The sequence below is a fragment of the Haemaphysalis longicornis genome, unplaced genomic scaffold (assembly GCF_048455015.1).
Source record: "Haemaphysalis longicornis isolate Haplotype H1 unplaced genomic scaffold, Haemaphysalis longicornis Haplotype H1 scaffold_1, whole genome shotgun sequence".
Taxonomy (NCBI): Eukaryota; Metazoa; Arthropoda; class Arachnida; order Ixodida; family Ixodidae; genus Haemaphysalis; species Haemaphysalis longicornis.
In genome coordinates this window covers 434,774,698-434,801,846 of record NW_027526203.1, presented here as the reverse complement: position 1 = coordinate 434,801,846, position 27,149 = coordinate 434,774,698, and the positions used below count along the sequence as shown (strand labels likewise).

At 52.1% G+C, this 27,149-nt stretch overlaps 2 protein-coding genes across 4 annotated transcripts in view; one reads left to right on the top strand and one right to left on the bottom strand.

The window, feature by feature from the left end:
* Positions 1–25,503, top strand: part of LOC144155773 (uncharacterized) — a 41,156-nt gene extending 15,653 nt beyond the window's left edge. The window contains exons 2-4 of the mRNA XM_077687423.1: positions 19,569–20,466; positions 22,180–22,342; positions 22,981–25,503. Of these exons, the coding sequence (XP_077543549.1) occupies positions 19,606–20,466; positions 22,180–22,342; positions 22,981–24,530 (2,574 nt within the window). The 5' untranslated portion in view covers positions 19,569–19,605 and the 3' untranslated portion in view covers positions 24,531–25,503. The remainder of the gene's footprint in view (positions 1–19,568; positions 20,467–22,179; positions 22,343–22,980) is intronic.
* Rab3gap1 (RAB3 GTPase activating protein subunit 1) overlaps positions 1–27,149 on the bottom strand; it is a 258,809-nt gene that overhangs the window by 190,031 nt on the left and 41,629 nt on the right. The window lies entirely within an intron of this gene.

The window sequence follows — 27,149 nt, the reverse complement described above, 5'->3', positions numbered from 1 at the left end:
AAAGCGCGCGCGTGGCTTCTGTACGAGCCGCGCAAGACATACAGACATATATAGGACGCCACGATTCACGAAGAGCACTCCGGCAAACGGCCTTCGCGCAGCCTTGCTTTTTGGCAGCTCCGAGCGAACGAGGCTAGCGGCCCCCCGCGACAGCAACCTTCCCGTCACTCTTGCAGGCTCTCTGACGAGTTTTCTTGTCCCTGCGCGGACAAGAGCTGGAGGCCGGCATTCCTGACCGTGCCGAAGCGACCGGGCTGATTTCCCTCGCCGTCCATTATTCGCCCACCCCGTTTCCTCTGTCCTGCCTCGCTCCAAAGCGCGTGTAGAACGGGCAAGTTCTTCAATCCGCCGCTGCCCTTCCGCCAACCGTCCCACGGCAATGCCGGGAGACATTTCAGAATACCTGTCGGCGCCCAGTGTATTCCCGTTACGTAGCTGCCGACTGCAAGGGTGAGGAAAGCACAGGCTGCGTTTGCGGTGTGACGCGTATTCGAAATGATGAAATAAACTTTGCACAATTATTGCAGCCCAGAGACCTCTGTAACAGCATCTGTATGCAAAATGTCAGCGACCCTTTTATGTGCGTCACGACGACGTGGTTCAAAAAGCGCGCTGAATAATTACAAACCCCCCTTGTAATTGCGACGCACTTGCAACTTCCCTGTTCTGGAAGCGTCCAGCTGACGGCTCGGTTAGCAAATCGAGTCAAGGGACGTCGTACGCATGCAGCCTCGACTACGCAAGTCATTTGCGGCGGATTGCGCCACCCGTATGAAACGAGCGAGCGACGAAGGTCGCACAGTGAGGTAATGCAGTGCACAAATACACGACCCGGGGAAGAAAAAACGAGTGTCGACTACGCATTCAAAAACTATCAACGCGCGTGCTGCTCGACGGAAAAAAATAGATGCAGCCGAAGTAATTTCAGAAGCTCGCAACACGCAAGCTCGCCCAGCAGCGTGTGAGTGCGAATCTCTACCACTGCCACACGGAGCCATTCACAAAAGGGTCCTCGGGCTGAAATCGGCGCAGGCGGTCACCCACGGGGCGCGCAAACAGCGCGGCTTCCCGCTGTCCCGGCCCACTCGGGTCGCGAGCGAAAGAAAAGGTGGCACACCGGGCTGATTGGGTTCGCTGCCTCCGCTGCTCTTTTGCGTCACGCCACGTCCCGAGGCGGCGGCAGCGTATGCGCAAGCAGGAGCCGCGGGGCTCCATTGTTTCGCGCATTTCAGCGCGAGTGGGCGACAACACGAGCTGGTTGCGCGAGCAGAGGAGGCGCCCCGTCAGTGTGACCAGGGTCCGAAAGAAAACATCCGAGCCTTGTTCCGGCGACAACAAAGGCCTACCCGCCTTGAAAAGCGCCGCGCGCGATTACTACGGCCTCGTCGAAATGGGCCTCATTGAAGACCTCTACGAGAATGAGCCAAGGGCAGCGAGGCCGGCGGCGGCAGTGCCTTGGACGAGCGTAGACCGCGCGGACGGCCTGCCAACGCTTCGAGGCGCAATCGAAACAGGAAGACATTGCGCGTGATAGACAGCGGCTGGCAACCCTTGAAGGGAAAAATGTGCCCCTTTTGCCACGCTATCGAGCCAGAAGGCATATACCAGAGAAAGTATGCGCCTGTGTTTGAATTGCGCGAGGCAACCGGAACGCACCTCCACTGCCCGGCCAAGGTCTTGGCTGCCTTGGTTCACTACTGGCGCGAGAGCTTTTGGCTCGTGATTGCCTCGTAGGTGCCATGACTCGCAAGTAACGGTCAGTATACGAGCGCGCAAACAACCGGCAACTGCCCCGTGCGCTCGTCGCTTGCCGAGTGCTCTGCGCCACCGTTGCACGTGTCCACTCACTCGTCTAAGTGTTTCAAGTCGCGATCTTTCTGCCCTGACGCGGGCTTTTTCTTCATTAGAAGGAGCTACGAGGTAACCTGATACACAGACCACCGCGCACCTCCAACTGGTCAGCCTTTTGGACCGTCGAATAACGGATCGCGCAGCATATTCCGCAGTTTTCTGTTACCGTCGCTGGAATTTATTTCCCTACGTATAAAAAAATACACCTTCAAACACGCACTCTGTTTGGTGTCAACTATTCCATGGCTAGGAGATGGAATCGACGATGCAAATGGCGGCCTCTTCGACAGCTGCACAAACTAGGCGCCTTTGAGACGGAGAAAGCACAGACAATTCCGCCCCAGGACGACGTTTGGACCACGCTACTCATTCACTACGTTCTCGCAGTAAGCGATCTGTCCCCACAATAAGTGCTATCTTGCAGTGAACGCCCACAGCCCCCATTTCGCCTGCTCGCAGCGCTATCGACCGCGATCACGTCGGGGCACCTGTTATTGGCACCGATCGGCCTCACGCAATCAGACCGCCCCTCGAGCAAAGAAAGCGAACCGCGCGCCCATAGCTGCCGCTGATGGGGAGCGGCGTCGTCTTCCAACGCCGCCACGTCAAGACGACGTCTAGCGCGACACACCCAAGCGCCGTCAAAGAACGAGAGGGCCGTTGCTTCTTCACGCATCGACGACTCCATCTCAGTCGTTGGGCTCTGCCCGTCCGGGAAGAACGACTAATCGTATACAAGCGTCTCGTTCCGCAGGAGACAAGGACGAGATACTGTCTCACGCTCTTGTTCTGAAGCGATTGCCTCCAGGAACTGTTACGCAATACTCTACCGCAACCAATGCTTCGCACTGAGGATCTGGAGAATGGGGTGCCCGCCATTCACAGCTCATTACGCTAACGCAGAGGGATCAGGACGGTCTCAGCATTGTCGAAAAAAGCTGGCCCCTTCGCGAGACTTGGCAGTGAACCGACAAACGTTTAGATTCTGGACCGCATCGTGTGACACGGAGGTGCCTCGTTAGCTGACGGAGCCACGATTCGCGGGATCCCACAGGGGCAACCCGTCCCTGTTGTTAAGCCATGCAGGATTTGCTGGAACGTGTCATTCCTTAAAAGTTAATTATAACGTCTTAGCATCTTAATTACTGCGGAACGCTAATGCGCAGATCATGATTTTACAGCCTGCAGAGCCCACATGGTAAGAACAACACATGCTTAACTGAATCTATATCGGTCTTTCTGAAAATTGCAGCGCATACGAAAAGAAAAAAAAAGAAAATCCCGACCGCAGTACAGCTGGTTTGCGTTCGAAGGGAGAAAAGAGGTGCGTCTTGATTTCGACCGCACGCAAAATGCCCGCAGCGCGTCCACGACGCTCGCGTTCAGCCCTCCCTATGCAGTATCAACCTGCACCACTTCGAGCGGCCTCCTCCGCTCCAAGCAGACGGCGGCGGCCCGCGGACCGGAGAGCGCGCGAGCGGGGAGAAGAGCGGCGTTCCGCTTGGCTCTGTCCAATGATTCCGCCGTCCAAGTGGCCACTTCCGGATCGGAGGAGCGGGCCTGCACAGCGTCCGACAATCAGCCTACGCGCACCGGGACACGGGAAGAGCCCCGTCGCTCGGCCAGCACGCACCGTAACACCAACAGCCGCCACGAGGGGCACTGTCCGCGTTCGTTCCCAGAGGCGATGCGGACGGCGCCGACGGGGTTCTTTCGTGACACGGCATCAACGCCCAGCCTCAAGGCTACAAACGCTAGCCGTGGCGCAGCACAGCACCTGTAGGCGGATCGCATTTCGCGCTTCCAGCTACACCACCACTTCGAAGGTGACGAAGTCTGTTTCCACATTCCCTGAACCAGTCATTGCAATGAGAAAGAAAAGAAACAGCACCATCGAGAGTGGCCCGAGCTATAACAGCGCCAGATACACATTTATAACGGAAGCACGAGCGCGGGCCAAGAATGTAGCCGGCCGGCTGGCCGGCCGGGCTCCGGACCCGTACGCGCGCGCGCGCGCGAAGGCCGGCGGAGGCCTTGACCTGGCGGCGGCCGCTCCTAGCGGAAAGAACGGGCGCCCATGGCGTAATTGTGCACCTTGTTCTGCCGCCCCGCTAGCTGCCAGGCGGCGGCGACCGCGTTTCCTGGCCGCCCCGCGGGACACCGTGCAGCTCTTGTCCAAATGTCCCGCGGGAGGAGCGAAGGGTTTCGCCGCCGTCCCGACCCATTAGCCGCTCACGACACAACAGAAAGGACAGGCATCGCGTGCCAAACCAGAGCAGCGCGGGACAGTCGCGACCATCAAGCAGCGACGACGTCCTGCGCCGGTGCCGGGCTAGTTCCGGGCCCTCGGCAGTGGTGAGGAGTACGCACTGTGCGAAAGGCAACCACGCCGGAAGGCCCTCCAGATAGGCGAGCATAATGCGTGCGCAGATCCGTTGCGTGATTGCACCTCCGCAATTGCGATTGTACCGACGGTGACCTATTTTCTTTAGTCTTCAAATTCCAATCAAGGGCCGTGTCAGTGACCACGGATTGGATCCGACAAGTGCAAGCGTTCGGTCGGGGAAAACCCGCACTGAATTCGTGATAGGGTGTTCGAACCAGGCCACCTGCAAACGGCGAGTTTTGTTCGCTGTAGACCTGACCGCTCTCCCGCTACTGGTCGCGTCGCGTATGTAGCCGGCACAATTACTTAGTTAAAGCGCAAATTGCCTGCGCAGTTGAATTTGGCGAAGCGTAAACGAATCTTATCGCATTTATTTCGGTGACTCACGCAGAACGTTAAAGGGTAATTAACACAAAATATACTTACTATGATAATGTACGGTGTAAACGTTCGTTATGCCGTAGTTCTGTATTGAGATTGTCTGGCACGATTCCACACCGGACTATTTCTATACTGCAGCTCAAGGTCTAACAGTAAGCAAGGTGATAGAAATCTGGCGATAGCAGCGAGGATACAGTAAACCAACAAGTACATATAGTTCTCACACGGGGAGGTCACTCGGATTTGCGTGCGTGAGTGTGTGTCGGGGGTGATGGGGGTTGGAATATACGTGTGCATTTTTTCGTTTGCATGTGCAGCCGCGCAAAAAAGAAAATGTTGACCCGGCAGCAAAGCATATGCTTGGCTTATCTGCACAACTTTCATTACTACGTTGGCTTTTCTGCACATCGCCAAAGATGTGCAAAAGAAGACAAACAAGAAATGCATAAATGTATTCGGGTGACGAAATCTTGGGGAAAATTCCTCATTCCTTGGTAGACGCGCGACTGCATAAAACCTTCGCGCGGGAAAAAGCTAGTGCCTGTCTCTGCGTAGCTTCCGCATACTCGGAAACAAATCGCTTGCATTCTATACTATGCAAGAACCACGGTGCACGCAGCAGGAGTACACTGCAGCAAGCCCCCGGAAAGCGTTTGTAGAGAACAGCATGCTATGCACAAACAAATGTAAATATTCTCTTCATCTCCCGAGAAGGCGCGTCAGTTCCGAAGAGTGGCCCATCGCCGTTAGCCATCCAGCTTTGCGTGACGAACGACTATCGAAAAACCAGTAGGAGTGAGCGATTAATATTTCTGGAGAAATACCGTGCGTCGGCAGCCGCATGAGTTGCAGCTATAAAGAGACATAAAACGCACCAGTTCCAGACTTGGAGCTTAATGCCCTTAAGCTACACCTCGGCTTCCGAACCTACAAAAATCTGAGTACGACCTGCGCTCCATGCGCACCGTGGTCGCAGAGTATACATTATCTATACAATACTACTAACGAACGCCGAGATCCCACAGATACGTGACACACGAATGCTCTGTGTTTCGCCTCCATTAAAAGTAAAGCCTGCGCGTGTGACAGCACAAAGCTGGCGTGTGGCGAGCGAGCTAAACAGGCAAGCTTCGCTCTCATTTCCGCTTCGAGAGCACTTGTACCGAGGTCGTCGTGAAATAGACTATTTGCGGAGAAGCTAGCTTTACAGCTGCTGGTAAAAGCCGATGTCCAGGCACGGTCTTGGTGGTTTTTACGTGACATGCCTGCCAATGTGCGCTAGTAAGGTGGCTCACTCGGGCAAGGCATATCGCGTGAAAGGTAAGCGGTATCGATCAGTGCTCAAAGTTGACTTGTGGCAGTACCTGCACTTTTCCGCAGAGCCAATCCGTCATACGGCGCTACATGTAGAATAAGGCTTTACTGTTGTCTCAGTAGTATATAGGTAATACAGAAAGGGGTCCCAGAGCAATATAATGTAGTGGGACCCCCCTTATACTTGAAAAGGATATGGTGCAAACAGGTGAAACACGATGGGCTGACAGTGAACGCGAGAGGGGTCAGGACAGACCTGTGCGTCCGCCGTCTTTGATTGATTGATTGGGGGGCTTAACACGACACAGGCGATGAGGCGCGCCGTAGTGGAGGGCTCCGGATTAATGTCGACCACCTGGGGATCTTTAGTGTGCGCCGAAGCCTCGAATACACGGCCGTTTTCGCTTTTCGCCTCGCCGTCTTTCCCTGCTGCGATAATTGAAGGTCCACACCATCTATTTCAACCAACCGAGCTGGCCATGCTGCTGCTGCATGGAAAGAACCTAGTAGCGGAACTTGCGTGCTCTTATTTCAAGAAACAAGCGGTGTCTAGTTCTCAGCTTTCGAGGTAACGTTTACGCTGACATCTTCGGGCTGTGAAGTATAATTCATTTGATAGGCGTTGTCGGCAGGCTCAAGGGAAATACAAAGCTATTGGAATGCGACCGCATGGACAACAAAACCCTTAAACTTATAAAAAGTACGAATTCCATCACCCTCTAGCATCCATGCACAACGCCGAAAGTCTACTGACAAGAAAATTTTATCGATGCTTAATGGTCTGGTCAACCCGGCACAGCACTTTAAATACTTCAGCGCGCGATAATTAACTACACCGAATGGCCTGAAAATCGTTCTTTTCAATTTCCCGCGCTTTAATCCCGAAAGGCGCATATGACAGAATCCCGGCATGACCTCACCGCTTTGTGCGGACGTCAAAACCTTGCGGAGGCCGGTGAAAGCGTTGTTTCGACCGCGCCGCCGCCGGAGCTGGCTGGAGCTTGAATGGCTGAGCTGCCTGCAGGTGCTAGCCCTACCATTGCGGCGGAAATTCGATGACCGCTTTCAATAAAAGTCCTGATGGCCACTTCTATTGCGATTCCCGGCTATATTATCGCTTTCTTTCCAGTGAGTGGAACTTTATTTTTGCCAACAGTGCCTTTCTGGGCAGCGGTTGTGCCTGTAGCTCTGGTTACGTGCACCCATTTGTGAACGCGGCAGTCTCCAGTCAGCCCAGTCGCCTCGCGCGGGGCTGCGCGTGTGAAGTGACGTCACAAGTTTTTGACGAGCGGTGTCTGCGTCACTTCTTCTGCCTACCACGGGATGATGTCACGCTGATGTCCATTTGCTGCGTGCCGCTCTGCGTGCTGTTCCGTCGGCGCGATAAATGAGATCCAATTAAAGTATGTTCTTCGCGTCGCAGGCCGCTCATATTTCAGCCAGGGTGTTCTGTTGACCAGAGGAAGCGAAGTCTGCATTAATATTAACGCCGAAAATTGGTGTCGGTACTCCTTTAAGCGTTAAGGTTTTCGCTCAAAAACTCTCACGACTGAGCGCTGACCTCTGGTGACGCCAAAAAGTATTTTCCCGACGTACGCCTCGGCAGCGTCACGCCTGGCACCGACTGCCAAGCGTACCAAACCACCACTGCAAACTGCAGTTTGCAGAAGGCGGTGATTGTTATTTGCGCCGATTATACGAGGCACCGCGAGCAGGCCCTAATCGAAAGCGTAACGCGAGCCAAGTCGATGAGAGCGAATTTCCCGGGGCTGTGTACACAAGGGGACCGTGTTGGCAGCAGTTCCTCTTACGCCAGACGTGGGGTGCGCCGATTACGCAATGCGATCACTTCCTCTTTCTTCGAGCAGCCGAACAACCATGATCAATAGGGAGGCGCTGCCGCAACGAATACGTCGCCACCTTACACAAGTGGTAGAGGAGGTAGAGGAGACAAAAGGTAGAGGAGACACGCCCGCGCTGTGGAAATTACGGCTAAGCGGTGTGACATCGCTCACACACACAACAGAAAAATTAGCGGAAATATAAGACTCCTGGATTCACTAACCATACGACACGCATCCTTCCTGCTGATGCGTGTGGTCCGCTGGACGAGAGGATATCGCAGCTCGAGAGAGGAGCCCCGCGAGGCTGCACGTTGCGACTCATGACGAGCGTGATTCAATTCTCGTCACGACGACGACACCGCGAAGTGCTACGCGCGTGCACACGTAAAGATGTTTGCATAGAGCCAGACCTCTGCGGCTAGGAAATGGCAAAATAATGAAGGGATTGAGGAGGGAATAACGCCTGCAGATGCCGGGAGCAGTGGTGTTCCATTCCGCTCCGCAGTGACAAAAACCGTTGCTCACGAGGGGAGCTCACTGACGTGATGAGCGGATCCGACAATCCATCCTGCTTCACAGTGCGGGACGCCGACCACAAACATTTTGATAAGTAGCCCCGTAATGCGCACGACGCCCTACGCACGCATCAGAGGGGAGGAAACACCGACACGCCGCTGCGTATACTGGCGTCGGCGAGGCTGCGCGGCTGGGCTTCCGTGGGCAGCCTTGGCCTGGTCAGCCCGGGCCTGGTACGTCTGACAGAGCTCGAAGCCGGCCCGCCCCACGACGCACGTGCGTGCACGCGCGCGGCGCGTGAGGGACAAACGCCACTGAACTGCTAGGGGGATGCACCCGCAGCATAAAAGCCGCTCCGCTCGGAATCGGCCGGCCACGATTAAGCTAATCTGAAACGGCAATACTATGCGCGCGTCTCGGTAAGTTACGAGCGGAAATGGGCGATAACGACCAGCAGGAATCCCTGCACGTACGCGACTAAGCAGGCGTTGTGGCACGCATCAGAAACGTTGACACAGTTTAGGCGGTTCAAAGCAACGCCGCGTGCACAAGCGTTGTGTTCTTTTAGCGTGTGTGCGTGTGTGTCGCGGTTTGAATATAAGCACCCCTGCTTGCTCTACCGAGTTCTAGACTGTTCGCGAACTAAGCGGCAGGATAAAATTGGAGGCCGCTTTAGCTGCGAGCGCGTAACGTTCTTGGAACATTCGGGAGGAAAGACAAAGGAAAGACAAAGGCGAGACGTAAGCGTTACGTTCGCCTATGTAAGTATAACGTATCGGGTCAAACTCGAGGCGGCGTTTTCTGGAATCAGTAGGGCGTGAATCTAAGCCGGTCATGTTCCACTGCGCGTGCCGAGAAAAGAAAGAAACGCGGCGGTGGGCCAAAGGCCCAAATACAGCCGCTCCTCCCGCTGCACCGGCGGCGGCCCCGAACGCCCTCGCCACCGCCGCGGGGCATCGACACTGTGGGTCAAACGAATTAAGCAACTTCCGCCATTGTTCGCGCACGGGCCGGGCGGCAGCCGGGTCTCATTACACGCGTTCCGGCGGACGAGCGGCCGATTTCCCAAGAACAGAGCGAGATAACGGGCCCAAAGGCTGTCGGTCGGGACCGTCCAGCGGTCATCTGCGTCCGCCCGGTCACCGCTCTCTTTCGGATCAGCGGGGGGCCGGGCTCCGGTAGTGCACCGACATCTGTTCGCTACGATCCGTACCCACGAACCGGACCGGATGGGAACTTCGTTCACCGAACTTTTCGTCAACCTCGGGCGAAGCCGGACGCTGAGTACGCCGAACTACGCAAACACGGATGGCGGTTATCCGAGATCACGTTTCTCATAAAACACTGTTCTATTAGCAGACACGCCCAGTGGTTTGGAAGCATACCCGGATGTGCACACCCGCACGGTTCCAAAATGCGCGACAACAAAAAAGTGTTTGACAGCGTTTGTAGCGAACCAGTCGTACAAACAAAGGGCTGCTCTCGCGGCGAGCCCCGGTGCATGTACTAATTCTATTCTCCGAAACTCAAATGCAACCCCAGTAGAAAATTGCAAAGGTGCAGCCTGGTAAGTACCCTATTATAATGGTACACACTCACAGGATATTGAATGCGTAACTGTCCTACAAAGAAACAGCGCTGATTCCTGCTCTCTTACAGACTTGCGCCATCGACATGTAGGCGAAGTAGTAGTCGACTTCCATTGTTGGCGCTGAACAGGTAGCGAATGGAACCACGGAAAGAATACGCCGCAGGGGCGCTCTAAACCACGCACTATTTAAGAAACTTGGGCAATGTTGGTTGCATATACGCGCAATTAAGACCACGCACCTGTCTAGTCGCACAGGCACGCGGAAGTTGCGAAGTGGCCGCATTGTAATCAATGAAGCTACAAGCACAAGATAATGTACTTGATGCCTCGGCACCTCGCATGTCCGCTGTTGTCACGGCAATGTCTCCGTTAGGTCCATTAAGAGCTCCCGTCTGAGCCGCTTCATGGAGACGCTTTTTGCCTTCTTAATCGTTTGACCATTGTTACGATTGTGCGCGACGCTACCATGTTCGCGCGTCCTGCAAAGTTTTGCGGAGTCCCACGAGTGCAAGCCTGCTTCGGGCAGATCACGGCATGCCACAGAACGGCCGGATCGCAGGCGCCTCGCTGTCGATGTGATTCAAACTTCAGCAGCCGCAGACGCGACGTGCCGCGACTTGCCGAAGGACGCGGACGCCGCAGCGGAGATCTCTTCTCCCCCTCCCTCAGACTCGACGAGCGCCGCAACTGCCGGCCCCTCACGAACTTTTGAAAGAGTGTTGTGTGTGTCTGTACTATGTTCGCGCCGTGTGCAAAATCACTAGGAGTATTGTTTTGACCGTTAGCGCTTTGGACATAAATACGTGTGGCCCCGAGCGCAGAACCGCATTCGTTTTGGAGAAGCGAATCAATGCTGTCACTCTGCTCGAGTCCTACACTGTAACCTCGCCCGGGGGGGGGTATTGCTCCTGTATTGCTTCGGCTCGTCTCTCGCCATGCAGTAATCCAGTCAAGTTTGCCTTCGGCTTCTTGTCACCTTCGCCAAAGCAGGAATCTTTGCTGGCCGCTTTTCACCACGCTACCTCACATGACGGAGGGGAAGGAGTCCGGTTCGGGGATGCCTTCCCGAATGTAACACCATGGAAGGTTTACAATCGGGTCCTGCTAGGGCTGTCAGCGTGTTCACTGATCGCGTTTTAATCCTGCTAGGGCTGTCAGCGTGTTCACTGATCGCGTTTTAATTACTCCGTTTTTCTGTCCAGCTAATTTTATTTGGTATGCTACGTCGAAGAAAGTACGCTCTTGTGGAACTTGCTCGGTCACAAATTTTGCTGTGAAATACAATATACGACTGCTATTCGTTAGGGCACTGCCGAAGCGAAGTGCCAAATGTTTATATTCCTGGCAGCCTTTCTCGCGTGTTTTTTTTTTTTTTTAGCATGTCTCGTTCTACAGCCAGTACCTGCCTATTTCGTATATATGTCACATGTTCTGCAAATGCCCACGCAACACTCTAGCCAGGGAGGTGCTGGTTAAGTCGGTCACCGTAGCGCAAGTCGCACGAGCCGAGCGTTCCCAGCGACAAGACCGAAAGGGGCCGCAGATGTAGTCACCGCACCCAAGCAGTCGTGCGAGCCATTCCGGCGCACCAGCCAGTCAGGACGTCCGTTCCGCTCCGCGTCACTTGCCGTGGCACGGTGTAGATGCTCGTCTCGGAGCACTCGGATCTTGTCATCAGGATGCGCGAAAGCTCGGGAAGTCCCCCGGAGTCGCTCGCGGAAACCCGTCAGGCCGAGACGCGCCCATCGCGGGAAAGCTTTGCCGGAAGCGCGTTTCTCGGGCATAAGGTCACGGGCGCTTCTCATACGCTCTCATCGATTCGAGGCGGCGGCGAAAATCACGCCCACTCCCTCATGAATTTCCGCCCGCGTACCCATGCCGCCGAACACGTGGACACACTCGCAGGGAAAATAAAACTTGCCAGTTTGGCGAACTGGTGGATTCAGAAGTGCTGAGCTACACGTGCACGGCAACATGCATCGTGCGCAAAGGATGTCTGTGATTAAATCAATATTTCTTCGTAGATGTTGTGTATGGAGGCAGATTACCAGTGTTTAAAGCCTTTTTTTCAAAATCAGCCCACGACGAAGCAGGGAAGAGAGACCTCACGTGCGCCTCAACTTTTGCAGCCCATCCGCTCCTGAGGCCCGGCGAGTGTGCTTTGCTCTCGCGGGAGACAAACAGAAGGGAAAACCCTCCACGTGTGGATCGCTCGCTGTACACGGAGAGCAAGCGCCTTGGCGCTCTGCAGAGCATCTCGAGCCGGGATGAGCGGCGGGTGCGCGCGGCACTCGATGGGCGCCCGGAGGAGAAGGGGCGCCCGCGCAGGTGACCTCCCTGCGGTCGAGTGCACAAGGCCACCAGAGCGGGCCGCTCCTAAACCAGTTGGGGCCTCGCACCCCCCCGCCCGCACCGGCGGCCCTGCGCTCGGGTCTCCGCCTTGGACTCGGAACGGGCTTTGTGCTAAGGAGTCGTTAATGCTCTACTGATGCCGACATCCCTACACAGGGTGTGATGAACACGTGGCGAACAGAGGAGTGGTAGATGGATACGCGTTTGGGAGTAAGACTGAACATTCTGACAAAATAAATAAGAAAACGAAGCAATGCCCCTCACAAACCAATGAGCACAACACTCCGCGTGAAATATACTAGTGCCCCTCAATTCGCTCGGGGAAAAAAAAAGCAGCATGCTTTTGTATAATTATCGTAACAACCATAACAGCAGAATTTACGGATGACGGAAAAAGCTGGAGCACACGTCATACTGCGGCGTAAAACACACGGTAATCTAAGGAGTTCGCTGCGCCGATGCCCGCTCGATTCCGTGTCTGCGCTTGAGAACGCCACTGAGTGGACGTCGGTGGCTCGTAGTAATATCCCACTTCTTAAAATACCCGCGCCTTGGAACCGGGCACCCGAGTTCCGCGGCGCCAATCTTCGAGGCCACGACAGAATAGGACGGAGCGTCAGAAGATTTAACGCGAAGATGATCGTTTCAGGCTTTGTGTGCCGTCAAGTATAAATTTCCAAGTCGTCGCAGAGCTCAATGACGTATCAATTTTCACGTCGTCGCAGAGCTCAATTAGGAGATACTCATGTCAACTGGTCGGGGAAAAGTCAAACGATGCCACTGAAGAACTCGAGAGAGAGAGAGAGAGAGAGAGAGAGAGAGAGAGAGAGAGAGAGAGAGAGAGAGAGAGAGAGAGAGAGAGAGAGAGAGAGAGAGAGAGAGAGAGAGAGAGAGAGAGAGAGAGAGACGTCTTGGGCATCACATAACACTGCAATCTCGGGTACTGTAAACCTAAATCTCGAACTTTCTGGATCTATGTTTGTAGCTAAATAAGACCTACCATCCAATTAGCTCCAGCATGCTTGACAGGCAGTGCATGTATACATCTCGTTCGCAGCGCAGAACATTAAACAAACCCAAACCCTCGCAAAAAAAGGTGTGCCTATGACAAAAAAAGTAGAAATACGACCGTCCGTACGAACGGACACCTTTTTACTGGAGGTCTGTTATACATCACAGTCATATCCTAGGATAAACTAGGAAGGGAGCGAAAGTAAAGTACGAGTTAAAAGGCGAAGGATTAAAAGTTCAGAAAATTGGTAATAATATGCCTCGAGAGGAGAACGGTAGCGCAAGACAAACAACGCGCAAGTTGCGGACACAAAATTGACGCCAGCCTGCCCGTCGTTTGCTTTGCGTTACAAAAGATGTCTCGACCCAAAGTGTTGCGCAGAACTTGGCCAGTCAGAACGCCTCGTTACGGTACCACATAGACGTCACCCCTCTCCCCCCAACGGCCGCCGTACTCATATGGCAAGAAAGTGTAGGAGCTGCCCGAGGCCGCCCGTTGTTGAGGAAAGTGTTGGAACGTGACCGGACTTGGCTTGTAACTCAGCCGTTCGGTTCATTTGGCCACAAATCAAGCACACCATAGCCCAGCCGAATGGTGGCCGCCCATTCACCAGCAGCCGTTCGACAGGTATCTGCGGGTCGCTGCGCAGACCGGCCGGTGCGCGAGGCGAAAACAGTAGCATTGAAAAAAATACTGTGGCTGATTACTCTGTTATAGGAATCGGTAAAACACGAAAGTGAAATGTGCAGCGAAATCTGCAGCTGAGCATGATTTGCGGGTCGGCGCGTGTCTTGTTGGTGTGCTAGGCGAGCGACGTCCTGCTGGCGGGCCGCTTCGGCAAAGGTGTACTGGCGTCATTTCCGTGACGGATATGACGTCAGTGAAATCTTGGGGTATCGCGGCATAAAACATTTTCGTGTTAAAATATAACACCCGAAAACGAACACCCTAAGCATAACTTACTCTTTAGTACTAAAGATTGCTTCCCCGCAAGAAGACCCTGTGTGTAGCGGTGCACCCTATACAGGCCGCTTTCTCTATTGTACTGGCGTCACTTCCGTGACGGATATGACGTCAGCGAAACCTTCGTGTATCCGGGAATAAAACACCTTCGTGTCAAAAAAAAAAAGGGCGGTTCCGCGGTTCCACAAATAACTGCGCACGCCAGATAGAAATCACTCGGCAAAAGTGCCGGCGTTTCACGAAAGAAAGAAGGCCCCTGAAGGTCACGACCCGGCCGCTCTTGGGCAGCCGCAGCCCAGAAAAGCGGCGTGCTGTTGTTGCCAAAGGCGAGTGCCCCGCGAGGCTCGCCTGTCAGCGGGGGCCGCTGGCTGAAAGGCGCACGCTTCCCCGCAGGGCACAAGGGTTAGGCCGCGAGGTGAAACACCGCCAGCCACGGTTCCGCATGCCGCCAGCTCTGGCTGCTGGACAAGCACTGACGGGGCACGCTTTCGACCTCCGCCTGTCCTCGATAAGCACGACACGCATGCATCCCGCGTTACGTACTTCGCCGTGACACGCGCTCAAGTGGGAACCGCCGTTCATCAGTGGAAGGTTTCCATTCGCTCGTTCAGGGAGCGAGATGGCGTCTTTTGTTGATATGAAACCAAGTAAGCCCCGCAGAACTGTTGTTCCGTTTTTTAATCCAGAGAATGGCCGGGAGCTGCATTCGGTGTCTGAGTTTTCGAGGCAGCGGAGCAGCGACCACCTAGCAAGCGCGTTTGTTTTAATCACTGAACCCGCCCAACAAGTCTGCTAAGCTCAATAGCACGCAGGAGAAACGTGCGGCTGAGTACGCTGCTTGAAGGGAACGTGCAATGGACCGTTACAGGCGACCGGGACAACCGCTCCCAGTATGGCGTCCGGCACAGTCATGAATGTACTTTCGAGCCTTTTGCGAACCCGCAGCAAACATTTATAGAAAGTATCCATACTGTACACGTAAACGTTGACCGCAGCGGCGCCGGTTGGCTACAGAGTATCAATGTTTTACGCGCCAAGGCTATAGCTGGGCATGAGTCGTTGCAGTAGAAGGCTGCGCATCAATTTGCGACCATTTACGGGGGCTCCAATACCGTACATAAGACGACTTTTTTTTGGTCGCCTGCGTTAGAAGCTTACTATCCACGGCTCGGAATCGAAGCGACACGACTTGAGGAGGGCTGTTCACAAAGAATGAAATGGTGTTCGACCGTACTTGAGTACTAACTTTGAACAAGCGCCGGCGGTGCCAACGTTTCGACCGTGTATGAGCGCGTGTGTGCTTTCGCAGTGCACGTCATACTGCGGCTAAATGATATGGGACACAGAGGCGGAACACAGCGATCAAATGATAGATAATACGGAGGTCAAGCGCCCGGGAACAAGGCCCCGCGTCCAATTCATCAGTGGCTTCTGCAGCAGTTGACATATCGCTCTTTCCAGCGACGCTAGTGACGCCGCGCGGAATTTGTCCGAAGCCGGGAGACGGTGATCGGCGGACCGGTCGCTCCGGCAGAGGCGACCGGCGGCATCCGCGCGGCCTCGCAGATCCAAAAGGAAAATAGTAATCGCAAGTATAGTAATCGACAATTCCGTATAAATAATCGGAAAATATGGGCTGAACGAGCTTTCATATTATCTCAACTTTCTTGAAGCTATAGAAGCTGCGGGTAAATGAAAGAGTTTTGGGCCTCATCGGTGTCTGCTGCAGAGTAAAACAGGTCTTTCGGACCCACCCGTGCGTACGTGGTGCTGAAATCATTATTTACTGAATTACGGCTGCCACATTTAATAGTTCTTTGCTGTGAGGGCGCCGATTTTGTAGGATTTTTGTGTAACCTTGTGATTGTCTTTTTCGGATACTATTTACAATTACTGCCGCATAATGTTTCAATCGTTTTTCACTTATTTGTTGTTAAAGTGGCTCAATTCCACTGCTTTCAAACAATAAGCAGCAGAGGCTGTTCAATCCACTTTCTTTTATTTTCAAATAAACAAATAAAAACTTTTTGCACACGAAGGCGAGAAGCAAATGCGGTCATGCGTTTATTGATTGATTGATTGATTGATTATTGATTTATACTGGGATAATTATGTTGAAGCAAAGATGCTTTAGGAATGACATTATTAAAACTTGTTCAAATGCGAGCTCTTGAATGCGTATGGTAACCCCCGTTTTTGTTTTGGCAACAAGCATCGGCGCACTTAATAATCTTACCGGCCGTCAAATCAACATAACGTAATTTTAGCCAAGAGATTTCTCTTAAATTAATTAACAGAAGCCAAAAGCGCACCCGTAAACTACTGCCTATATTTTCATGTACGATTCAATATCACACGCCAGTGTATGCTACATACACGCGTAAATACGCGAGATTATAATATTTTATTTCATATAATGCTAACACGTTCGTTGTATAACCCTTCATATGACGTAATGAGAGCCTCGTCTTCGCGGTTTTACTGCCCAAAGTCATAACTAGGTTTTACTACAGCCAAGCAAAACACCGCAATACGCACATATTGCCCTTGCATGGTACGGATGGGCTTCTGTATTCACACAGGGAAGAAATGAACACGTTGAAAATAAAACTCACACTGCGATGACGCTCACTGCAATAATGTCCGAAAACTTAGCGTTGCACATTGTGTCGCAGGTTGTTTGTCCAATGAACCGGAATTGTTCTCAAACCACTCCCGTGCGGCCTGATCCATGTACAGCGGACTGCCTCGTAAGCAGCGCTTTTTACACCGCTACAGACACCCTGAAACGAATCGAATGTTGTCTCGCAATCAGCACCGTATACCTGTGTTTATTTTTTGAGAAAGTAGCTGTTTCAAGCACCACTACGGGCTTTTAGGCCGCTACTGATGCTGGCGCGCATGCTGCTATGGGGGCCTGATCACCGTCTCGTCCGCCATTGCCGTTTTCCGCAGTGCCACCTGTAGGGGCTGGAAAGAGCGGTATATATACGGTAAGCGTCCTTCGACGTAGAATTGATCACATAACTGCACAAGACCATTTATCGGACGTGGGGACCGCTCTTCTTCGAAACGTACACACGCACGTGCACTGCAGAGAAGGGACTCGTTCGGGGCCAGGAACGGCACTTTTTTTAGTAACCTTTGCCTGAGTTTCAGTTTGTCCCTCCAGAAATTATCTCTTGGCTCGCCAGAAAATACAGCATAACTCGAGCAGCTGCTCATGAGAGCATGGCTTTGCAGTAAATGAAAGCACTGAGCAAATAATACATATATATCACCCGCATACGACCAGCGCTACGGCCCGAAACTGATCGACGGAAAAGCTCCCTTCTATCTACAGCCCGAGCCAGTGCGATGCGAGCCGGCGACAACAGCAGCGCATGACCGATGGAGTGGCAATGCTGCCAGCACAGACAGCAGCTTCCACCCACGGTGAAACAGGACCAGAGGACAAAAGCAGTCCCGAGAACCGGCTGGTATCGGCGTGTTCCATCAATCAGCCCCATCTCGGCACTACGCAAGGAGCCCCTTCGCTTTTCCTTTCGTGCGCGCGACGTGTCCGCGCGAGGAGAGTTCTTGTAATCCGACTGGCTTCTGCGGGGAGGGGCGGGGGAATCCCGACCTGAGAAGAACGTGCGTACGGGCACATCCAGCCTGACTATTTTAACTAAGGCCACGTGACAAGCAGCAAGAGTGGCAGCGCCTCTAAAGAATGCGATAAAAAAGAGAGAGCCGACGCTCCCTGTAGCTACCGGCATTCGCATCGCATGCCATCACCGACTGCCACGCTTCGTATCAAAATTCTTCCAAAGACGGATTACATGCTGTTGGCACGGCACCAGCCTGCCCCTGCAAAAATAAGCAGCGGCAGTCGAATGTACGCTGCAGCAGCTTCCCGGGAGGAGTGGGCGTACCGAGCGGGTGCCGTCGGCAGGCATCGTTAGTGCGCGTCCGCAGATCCGACGACAAAGCTGCGGGACGACAGGAAACAGCGGCGGGGCACGCTTTTCACCCGGCGGCTCGCACGCTACCCGCGAGACGATGAGCTCGTGCCACAAAGAGGGCGGCAATGACAAGCGCATTCTTGGGCTCCGCGAGGCAGGGAGCACGGTGCGGGGCCAGCGAGGAGAGGGCCTGCTCGTGGCTCGAGAGCTCGGCAGCCCTTTCCGGTGTAGACACGCGTGCGCACGCACAAAGGCTCCGCCTGCCCGCTGGAGGCACAACGCGAGGAACAAGGACACGTTTTCCGCCCAACGAAAACCACGGGCTTGTCCAAACGGGGAGGATACCTTGACGAAGAACGCGGGCACTCTTGCCGCTTTCTTTTTATCGATGCGGATCAAGCGGAACCCGTCAGCACCTTCTTGGCGCAGAGCGGTCCTCTGGGAATGCGCGGGGAGCTCAACAGCGAAACCCGCCCCTGCTTCTGCGGCCGCCGGGGTCAAGGCCACACGTCTTGCTGACAACCCGTCAGACACGTCCCCCACCGCTCAGAGTGGAAATTTCAATTACGCCCGCAGAGCGGGGGCCCGAGGCGTGGCAAATGGCGGCAACCATGCCCCATCCTTCATGCGCCCGCCGTGTCAACGACACGTCAGCCAGCGGGCTCGCAGGCGAAACACCGCCCGGAACGCCCGTCGTGAAAGTGACGGAAACGCCGGGCGCGACGGTTTCAACGCAGTGCACTGTCGCAATCATTTACGTTCATCTAGGTAGTGCCACAACCCCCGCTAACATCGCTCAGGCTTCCCATTTGCCCACGGTATGGCTCTTATTGAAGGACAGTTGAAGTTCCTCAACCAAGCAGGTGCAACTAGCGCAAATGAGGCCTGACATAACACACGACGTAACTGTCCATGGTATCTGGCCTTTGCTGCCGAACGATGGAATTTGTGCACTTCTGGGAGGGGGTGTTGTGTATGTTTTACCCATACCATACTGAAGAAGGGCGAGTTGGTAGGGTGAAATCTTGCAACAGTGCTAAAAAAGAAGGGGACAAAAGAAGCTGACGAGCACTGACTCACAACTGGTCTTTTTTAGCACTGCTGCAAAGATGTCAAAGTATTATACCGTGGAACTGGAAGGAGACCTACGTCACTTGATCACAGTGGCTGTTTTGCTTGGGAGGAAGGCTACGACTCTTACCCACGCCTCCCTGCCCTGTTGGTGCACCACTAGATAGAGTCAGTGGATTATGCACCTGCTTGTGCATAAACACCTAATGGCCACTATTTAACAAGAACACTGCTAAGGCCTCATTTTAGATGTACGCATACAGAGTATGCTACCCAATGCCCAGCGACATCAGGTTGGACACTGGACAGCGTGTGTAAGTTGTGCCATTTCTGTCTGCAGGTCCAGCACCTGAGCATCCTGCCACTGACGTGCGGCCATGTGGCTGCTGCTAAGCGCTGCCCTGGCGCTGCTCACAGCGGCCCCACCCGGGGCTCTTGCAAAGTGCCCCTGGTCACGGGACTTGGTTGATCTGCACGCTGACTGCATCTGTGCCTACAGCAGCACACAGCGGCTGTCCGTGCAGTGCAGCCCAGTGAACTTTGCGAGACTGATGAATGCGCTGCACGCGTCGGCCCAGAACGTGCCCATCGACCTGCTGCACATCAACAACAGCACGGTGGAGGCACTGCCAGACGGCGCCTTTGCCAAGCTGGACATTCAGTCACTGCACCTGGCACGCTGCCAGCTGCGGCGTGTGTCCGAGCGGGCCCTGCAGGGCCTGGAGAACAGCCTGGCCAGCCTTAGCCTGCCAGACAACCTGCTGGAAGAGGTGCCCGTGGCAGCCCTGAGGCGCCTTGCATCGCTGCGCCAGCTAGACCTGTCCAGCAACGCCATCCACCATGTGCCCGACAATGCGTTCAGCGGCCTGCCGCTCAACACGCTCAAGCTGGCCGACAACGAGCTGAGCATCGCGGACGACGCATTCGCCGGCCTTGAGGACTCGCTCAAGAACCTCAACCTCAAAGGGACTGGCCAGGAGCGTGTGCCGCGAGCAGCCTCAGCTCTCACCTCTCTCGCATTCCTCGACCTGGCACAGAACAAGATTGCGAGCCTCGCGCCAGAAGACTTAGGCGGCATGCACACGCTTACCGCCCTCAACCTGGAGCGCAACCGCATCGTCAAGATTGACGCAGCAGCCTTCGCTGGGATCAACGACACGCTCAGCTCACTCTCGTTGCTCAACAACCTTCTCGTAGAGTTCCCTGGCGCAGCACTTGCCACTCTCACCGAACTGCGGGTAAGCTGAAAAACCCAGACTTCTTTTTAGAGTGTGCGGCTCTAAAGAGCAGCTCTTTAAGCAGCTCTTAAGGGCCCGTGCATGCATTGAGCCCTGTCGGCGTAACAAAGCGAATTAGGGGCACAGGGGAGGAGAAAGAGCTAACGCAGAGTGCAGTGGGGAATGGCAGTGGTAGCAAAGAGTGTGTGAGGAGGAAAGCAGACAGAAGCACGACGAGGAAAGTGGAGGAGCCCGAGCTCACAATTTTTCCAATCAACTGACATTTTTCTGGAAAAGCACATTAAAAGCATAGTTTCTCTTTCACCATCTTCATCACACTGTTTGTTGCCGTAAGCCCAGACAACACAAATCAAAGTCTATGGGGCAGCCATTAACAAATTGTGAGAGAGCACACTTCGTATGGACCTGCACTCAGCAACGCGATGTTACATTGTCGTTGGTAGCAACTGCAGTCAGAACTAAGACGTTGAAAATGAAAACACACGACCAAGCTATCACAAAGACAAACAAACAAAAAACGCATGACGACAAAGCCAATGCAGTGCAGCACGTCACACAGCAGACAACTGCTCCCATTCTAGCAGCACAAAGACTGTGCATTCTAGCAGCAAATGGTCATATCAGCAGCAAGAGGAGAGAGAGAGAGAAAAGGTTGCCTCTGATTAGCTGGCAAAAGTACCAAAACTAATCAGGCACAACATTTTCTTTTTTTTCAAAGAATTTATTAATGGCATGAAACAATTCACAGGATTCCAACTTTACACAGACAGTTTGGCAGGTATCTGTTTTACATCAGTAATGATCATAGCAAACTATATAATGTAATAAAATACCAACAAAATTTTGTGGCGCTAGAAAGACGTACAGCATTTGCACCTTGCCAAAGCCATGCAAAGTTGAATGCACAGAGTGCCCTAAGTCGCTACCAGCTGGAAAAGAGCAAAATCCCAGAAGGCGGCACTTAGCTTTGGAATAATAGCTGGATGCGATTTCGAAAGAACAAAAGAACAAAACACCACAAGCCAACGAAAGGGAAGGCAGCCTGTGCCAGGCAAATGATCAGCAGGAAATTGCTAACTGAATTGGATGGGAAATAGCGCTCTGCCTCGAAACAATGTGCGGCAATGGCTTGCAAGCCATATCAAAGCATAGCAGCCACTGGTCCCACCTTCTAAAAACAAAAAGACCAGAACGCAGTGCTGCAATGTTTCAGACATTCCTTTTCAATGCTGCACAGTTTTAAGGGATGGGGAGCAGGTGGAACTCCAGAAGTTTTCAGTGTCAAGTATCTTCCCGGGAAGTGTTGGGGTGTGTGTGTAAACAACTCATCCCACCCCTTCTAACTGGTGGTTCTCAGTCGATTCACTAGTAGTGTGAAGTGGTGGCAATTTGTAGGTCCATTGTCATACAGCTTACAACTGTAGGTGAAGCAAATAAGCTACATCTTGTGGAATGCACTAGAGCTTTGCTTTACCCATGTCACATATGCTGTATCTTGTTGTACATAGATAATTTCATTTATGATACGAAATGTTTCTACAAGCAAAAGCTCATAGAAAACATTTAAAGCAAGAAATCCAAAAAATTTCTAGATGTGGAATGTTGTAAAAGATTAAAATATTAAACAAACAAAATGGGAAAATAAGCTGAGCACACAACATACGTATTCCAGGAACGCTTACAAACCGTTACATTGCCCAAATCTATTTTCAGGTGCTTGACCTTGGATTTAATGGCATTCGAAATATCCCGGATGATGCCTTCTCAAATAACCCTTTCCTGACATTGCTGGCCTTAGACGGAAATCCCATGGCAACAATCCCCCTGGAACCTTTCCGGCACTTAAACACAACTCTTCGAGGCATCAGCATTGGAGGTAAGATGTTTAAAAAAAAAAAAAACCACGTGCAGTGCAGGTACAAGATTAGTCATGAAGCATACTTGAAGGTATCAACTTTCACCAACTTTCACGCATGCAAAGCATGCACAACTGCAAGCAATACCCACCAACAGTTTAAGCAACCAGTAGAAATACGACAAAAAAAAAAGAGTATCAAAGTTCTGTAGTTGCCAAAGGGCAATAACTATGCGAAGTTGGCTCCCCAGAAGCAACTTATACCCCTGTCACACGGAAAATCTAATGTAATTTAAAGCAAATGACATTGGCTGTTAATAGAATTAGGTTTGGCTGTGTGGATCTACACGGCAAAGTGAATGTCACTTGATAATGATAGCAGTGACAACTAGCAAAATCCCCGAATTTTAGGATAATGATGTAGATGCTTCCATAGTGTTTTTATACCTTGAAAACAAAACAAATAGGCTTTTTATTTTTAGAAAGAGAGTATCACTTTTCTTGGTGACATCACAAGCTGAGACAAGTCAGCAATGAATCTGTATTTGGGTAGCAGCAACTGTAGAATCCCCCCTCCCCCCTTCGAGAAGAAACGACCATAGAGACTGGCTATTTAAACTTGTCTACAGCTAATCTAACTCTGTACTTGAATATTGCAGGGCCCTACCTTGAGTGTGACTGCAGGATACGCTGGATTGCCGACTGGATTGCAAACAAAGATCTCCAAGTAACTAGCCGTGAGCGGAATCCTCAGTACTGTGGCAAGCCAGACCACTTCAAACGGCGCACCTTCGCTAAAATTGAACCATCAGAGTTCATATGCAATGTTACGACTACAACTACTGTTCCTCCCACAACAACGACTGCCCTCACAACCACAACTGAGATCGAGTCTACAACTCCAACTACCACAAAGTTGCCTCCCACGACGACGACAACCACCACCACCACCACCACCACCACAACAGAAGCAACGACACCCTTCGTTGAGCCAACAACCACAACCACAGTGCCTGAGCCAACGACAAGTGTTCATAGCAATGACTTGGTGGTTGCCGAAACCACTACTTTCAGAGAGCCATATGCATCATCGAGCGAGTCTGCAACTGACGTCATCACTTACACGCCAGAGCTGACGGATGCACCTTCCCAGCGGCAAACAAGCAATAAGCAGGGTCGACCACTGTCAAGAAACCAGGACAACCAGGCGCCATCGAACACAGTCCCACTGGTCCCACACATTGTGAGTGCACAGAGAAAAGACTCCGCAGTCACCATCGAGTGGCAAACAGATGGCGAGTCTCCACTTGGCTTCCAGGTAGTCTATCGATTGTTTGGAGAGAAGATCTATCGCCATGGGCCAGCGCTAAGGCCAGACCAGAGGAAATACACCATGCAAAACCTGCCCACCAATGAGTGTTTGGTAGTGTGCGTTATCAACCGGCAGGATGCACAAGACATTGGCATAGACGACATCCTACCATCGCAGTGCAAAGAGCTCAAGCTTGAGAGATACGTTATTGCTCACTTGGACAAAATCATCATTGCGTCTTCAGCCGCAGTATGCGGCATCATCATACTTGCAGTCATCATCTTCCTCTGCTGCTGGCGCAAAAAGCAAGGCCGCAGCAGCAGCTCCAAGTCTCGCCTGCCACTCCCAACATCCACCGTACACCCCACCATCAAGCCTACAGACGAGTGGGAGACAGTCTCCATGTACAGCAGCCGTAGCATTCCGCGGGCACGCATGTACCACATGGACAATGCCAACGGTGCCGTGAACCAGTCCTTTGTCATGGACGATAACCGCTCACACATCTCCCACTTTTCGCACATGCCAAACGGGTACTCCACCAAGGCCCGTTCCACAGCAGATGGCCAATCTCACAGGTCCTACTCGCAAATGTCCAACAAGTACCGAGGTCTGGGCAACCCCGAAGTGCGCAAGTCCCAACAGTCACTGTCGGCCCTTTCGGGAACGCATTCCTTCCTGGACGCCCACGTGGGGCCCACAACGCGCCCCTTTGCCAATGGCAAAAAGCGGGCGCTGCACAATGGCCGGCTGGCATCGGCCAGCTCCATGCACTCGCTCAACGAGTACGACTCGGACTGGAATGCCCGGACAGAAAACTGGAAGGACAACGAGGTGGACATCTACGTGGGCCAGAGTCATGTGGCACCCTCCCACAGCAAATACCACCACCGATAAGGCGCTGTGTTTGCGCTGCTGCAGCATGACAGTGGCCCCCCCAACCTGACTCATTCAAGGTGCTCACAGCGGCATGCAAGTGTGCTTCCCTACTGTGCTAGGCAAAACTCGTTCCTTGTGGCTCCAGAGTGGCTCTACTACAGCTGTTCAATGCAACCACAAGTTTGCTGCCCAAACAAATGTCAGTGAAGTGCCAAAAACAACAGTGTTGCTGAAGAACTTTTACTGAAAGTGTGCTCTGAGCCATTAGGCTGAACTACGAGAGTGCCGGAAACTTTTTTGCTGTTCAGTGTAAAATTGAAGTGACCTGAGAAGTAGTGCAAGTATGCTTTGTCCGCCTAGTTCACACTCCAATGCTTGTGCTGCAGTGAGCTTTTGTACTGTGTGGCAATTGTTTTGAGTGACTTGCCTTGCGACGACTCATACGTGCATCATGACCGTGCAAATTCACGAGGGGAACATTGACACGCATATTGTTTACATACTTCCATGAGATGGACTGCTCTACATTTGTTTCGAATGATGCAAGATGCCTCAAAGCTAACTCTTTTTAGAAGGTACATAATTACTTGTTCATGTTAGTTACAAAGAAAAAAGTGCTAAGAAATTAATAACAATTGCATCAGTACAATATAAACTTCACATCTTAATAAGAAAAGGACAGCCGTAATAAGTTTAAAACTGAGAAACAATATAAATATCCACTTATTTTTACTACTACATAGACTACTCATGATACTTCTTTTGACTAAAAAAATTGTACAGAAACTTGCATTCAAAGTATGAAACTAACAGGATGACGTACCCTTGGAAAATTACTCTCTGGACATGTTGACTAGAACAAAAGCAGAGACACATGTATAGTTGTGCAGAGCAAGACAGAAAACTAGCAAATACTCTAGTGGCGATCCCACTATGCTGATGAACACTTTTTCTGCCATGCGTTTTCATCTATAAAAAGTGACATCACTCATTTCTGTACAGAGTCTTTGATCCTTGACTTTTCTACGAGGCCCTGTGAAGGCCACCATCCCGATACTAGCAATTTGATGTCGCGCAAGCCGTAAGCTCATACCTTTTGGGCCCACCGCACCCACTGCACCAACAAGAGCAAGGTTGTATACATTCATCGCCGTTTTGAGAGGTTCTGAACATTCTGTGTTTGCTCCCGCATGTACAAGCCCCCAATGGACCACATTGCACAAGTGTACTGCTTGGTCATTAACATGCATGGTATGTTATTACATGGTGAAGTGCTGAAAGACTTTTGGAAGCAATCACTTGTGTTCCTACAGGAAAATCATTGTGCTCATATGACAGAAAGCAAAGAAAAAAGTGTTTCAAAACTTGTACATGACAAAACGCAGCGGTGTAACGAATACAGAAAGCACCATTTATAGGAGGCAGTCAGCCCCAATTTCATGTTTTAAGAATGGCAACCATTCATGCTGCACAAGCTCAAAGAATAAATAGTACAAAAAACATTATCAAAGGGCCACTGAAGTGCAGTTTTTCAAGTGGCCCAACTAGAAGCTAATGACTGCTTCAAAGTTGTTTCTGAATTCACCGCAAGAGTTTTCCAGAAATCTTCAAAAAAAAGAAAGGCTTTGATGAGTGCCAAACACCTCTGCATATATTTTTGGCATAATAACAGCATCCCTTTGTGGCCTTAACAGATAATTGTGTGTACGCTATAGTCAGCTGCTTGTGAACTCCAAGAAATAAAAAGTGTTGAGTGGTGCAAAAAATCAACTGCCACTTGGAGTTGGATGTTCATTACAATACATACCTCCCGAAGTTGATATAACTCACGGTATGCCGTGTCATAATAAACAATACTGCAGTTAGTTACATTAGTGAACATGGACCATCCCAAAAATACCGGAAAGCTTGAATGAAACAGTGATTAAAAAAATTACCGTAAAGCCGTTCCACTGAATGAAGAAGCTGTCGGAAGTGCAGAGCAGTGATTCGTCATAACGGGTTATCCACTTACTGCTGCCACCCAATGCAATTCAAATTTCCCGCCTTCTTAGTGCTCGCGTGCCCCCTGCCTGAAACTGCGCCAACGGTAGTTGTGTTATTTTTGTGCTTTCTTTTCCTCCCACACGTGCCGGCGTTGCAATGTCACTTTTTTTTGCACCATAAAAACCAACCCAACGAGCATTCCTAACTAAATGAACGTGGGCACTGCCGGTTAATATCCAGGATAGCTGGTCGCAACCATGAAATGAAAGAAGCTAACCTCCTACGCATTGTACAGGCCTTTGTAGTAAGTCGGGTGACGTACGCCACTCCGTACCTCCAGCTACAGAGGGCAGAGGCAATTAAAATAGACGCTCTCCTCCGCAGAGCCTACAAGCGGGCCATCGGTCTCCCACTGAACACGCCCACCGAGCGATTTGAGGCCCTGGGCCTTACAAATAGTCCGGATGAATTAATCGAGGCTCAACGGCTAGGGCAACTAGTACGGCTGACGTATACAGCACAACGGGGCACCACATATTCGATTCGCTGGGTATAGCTCACCCCCACAGCGCACCTACTAGTTTCGCGATCCCGTCAACAATAAGGGAGAACATTCACGTCTCTCCGGTCCCGCGTAACATGCACCCTATA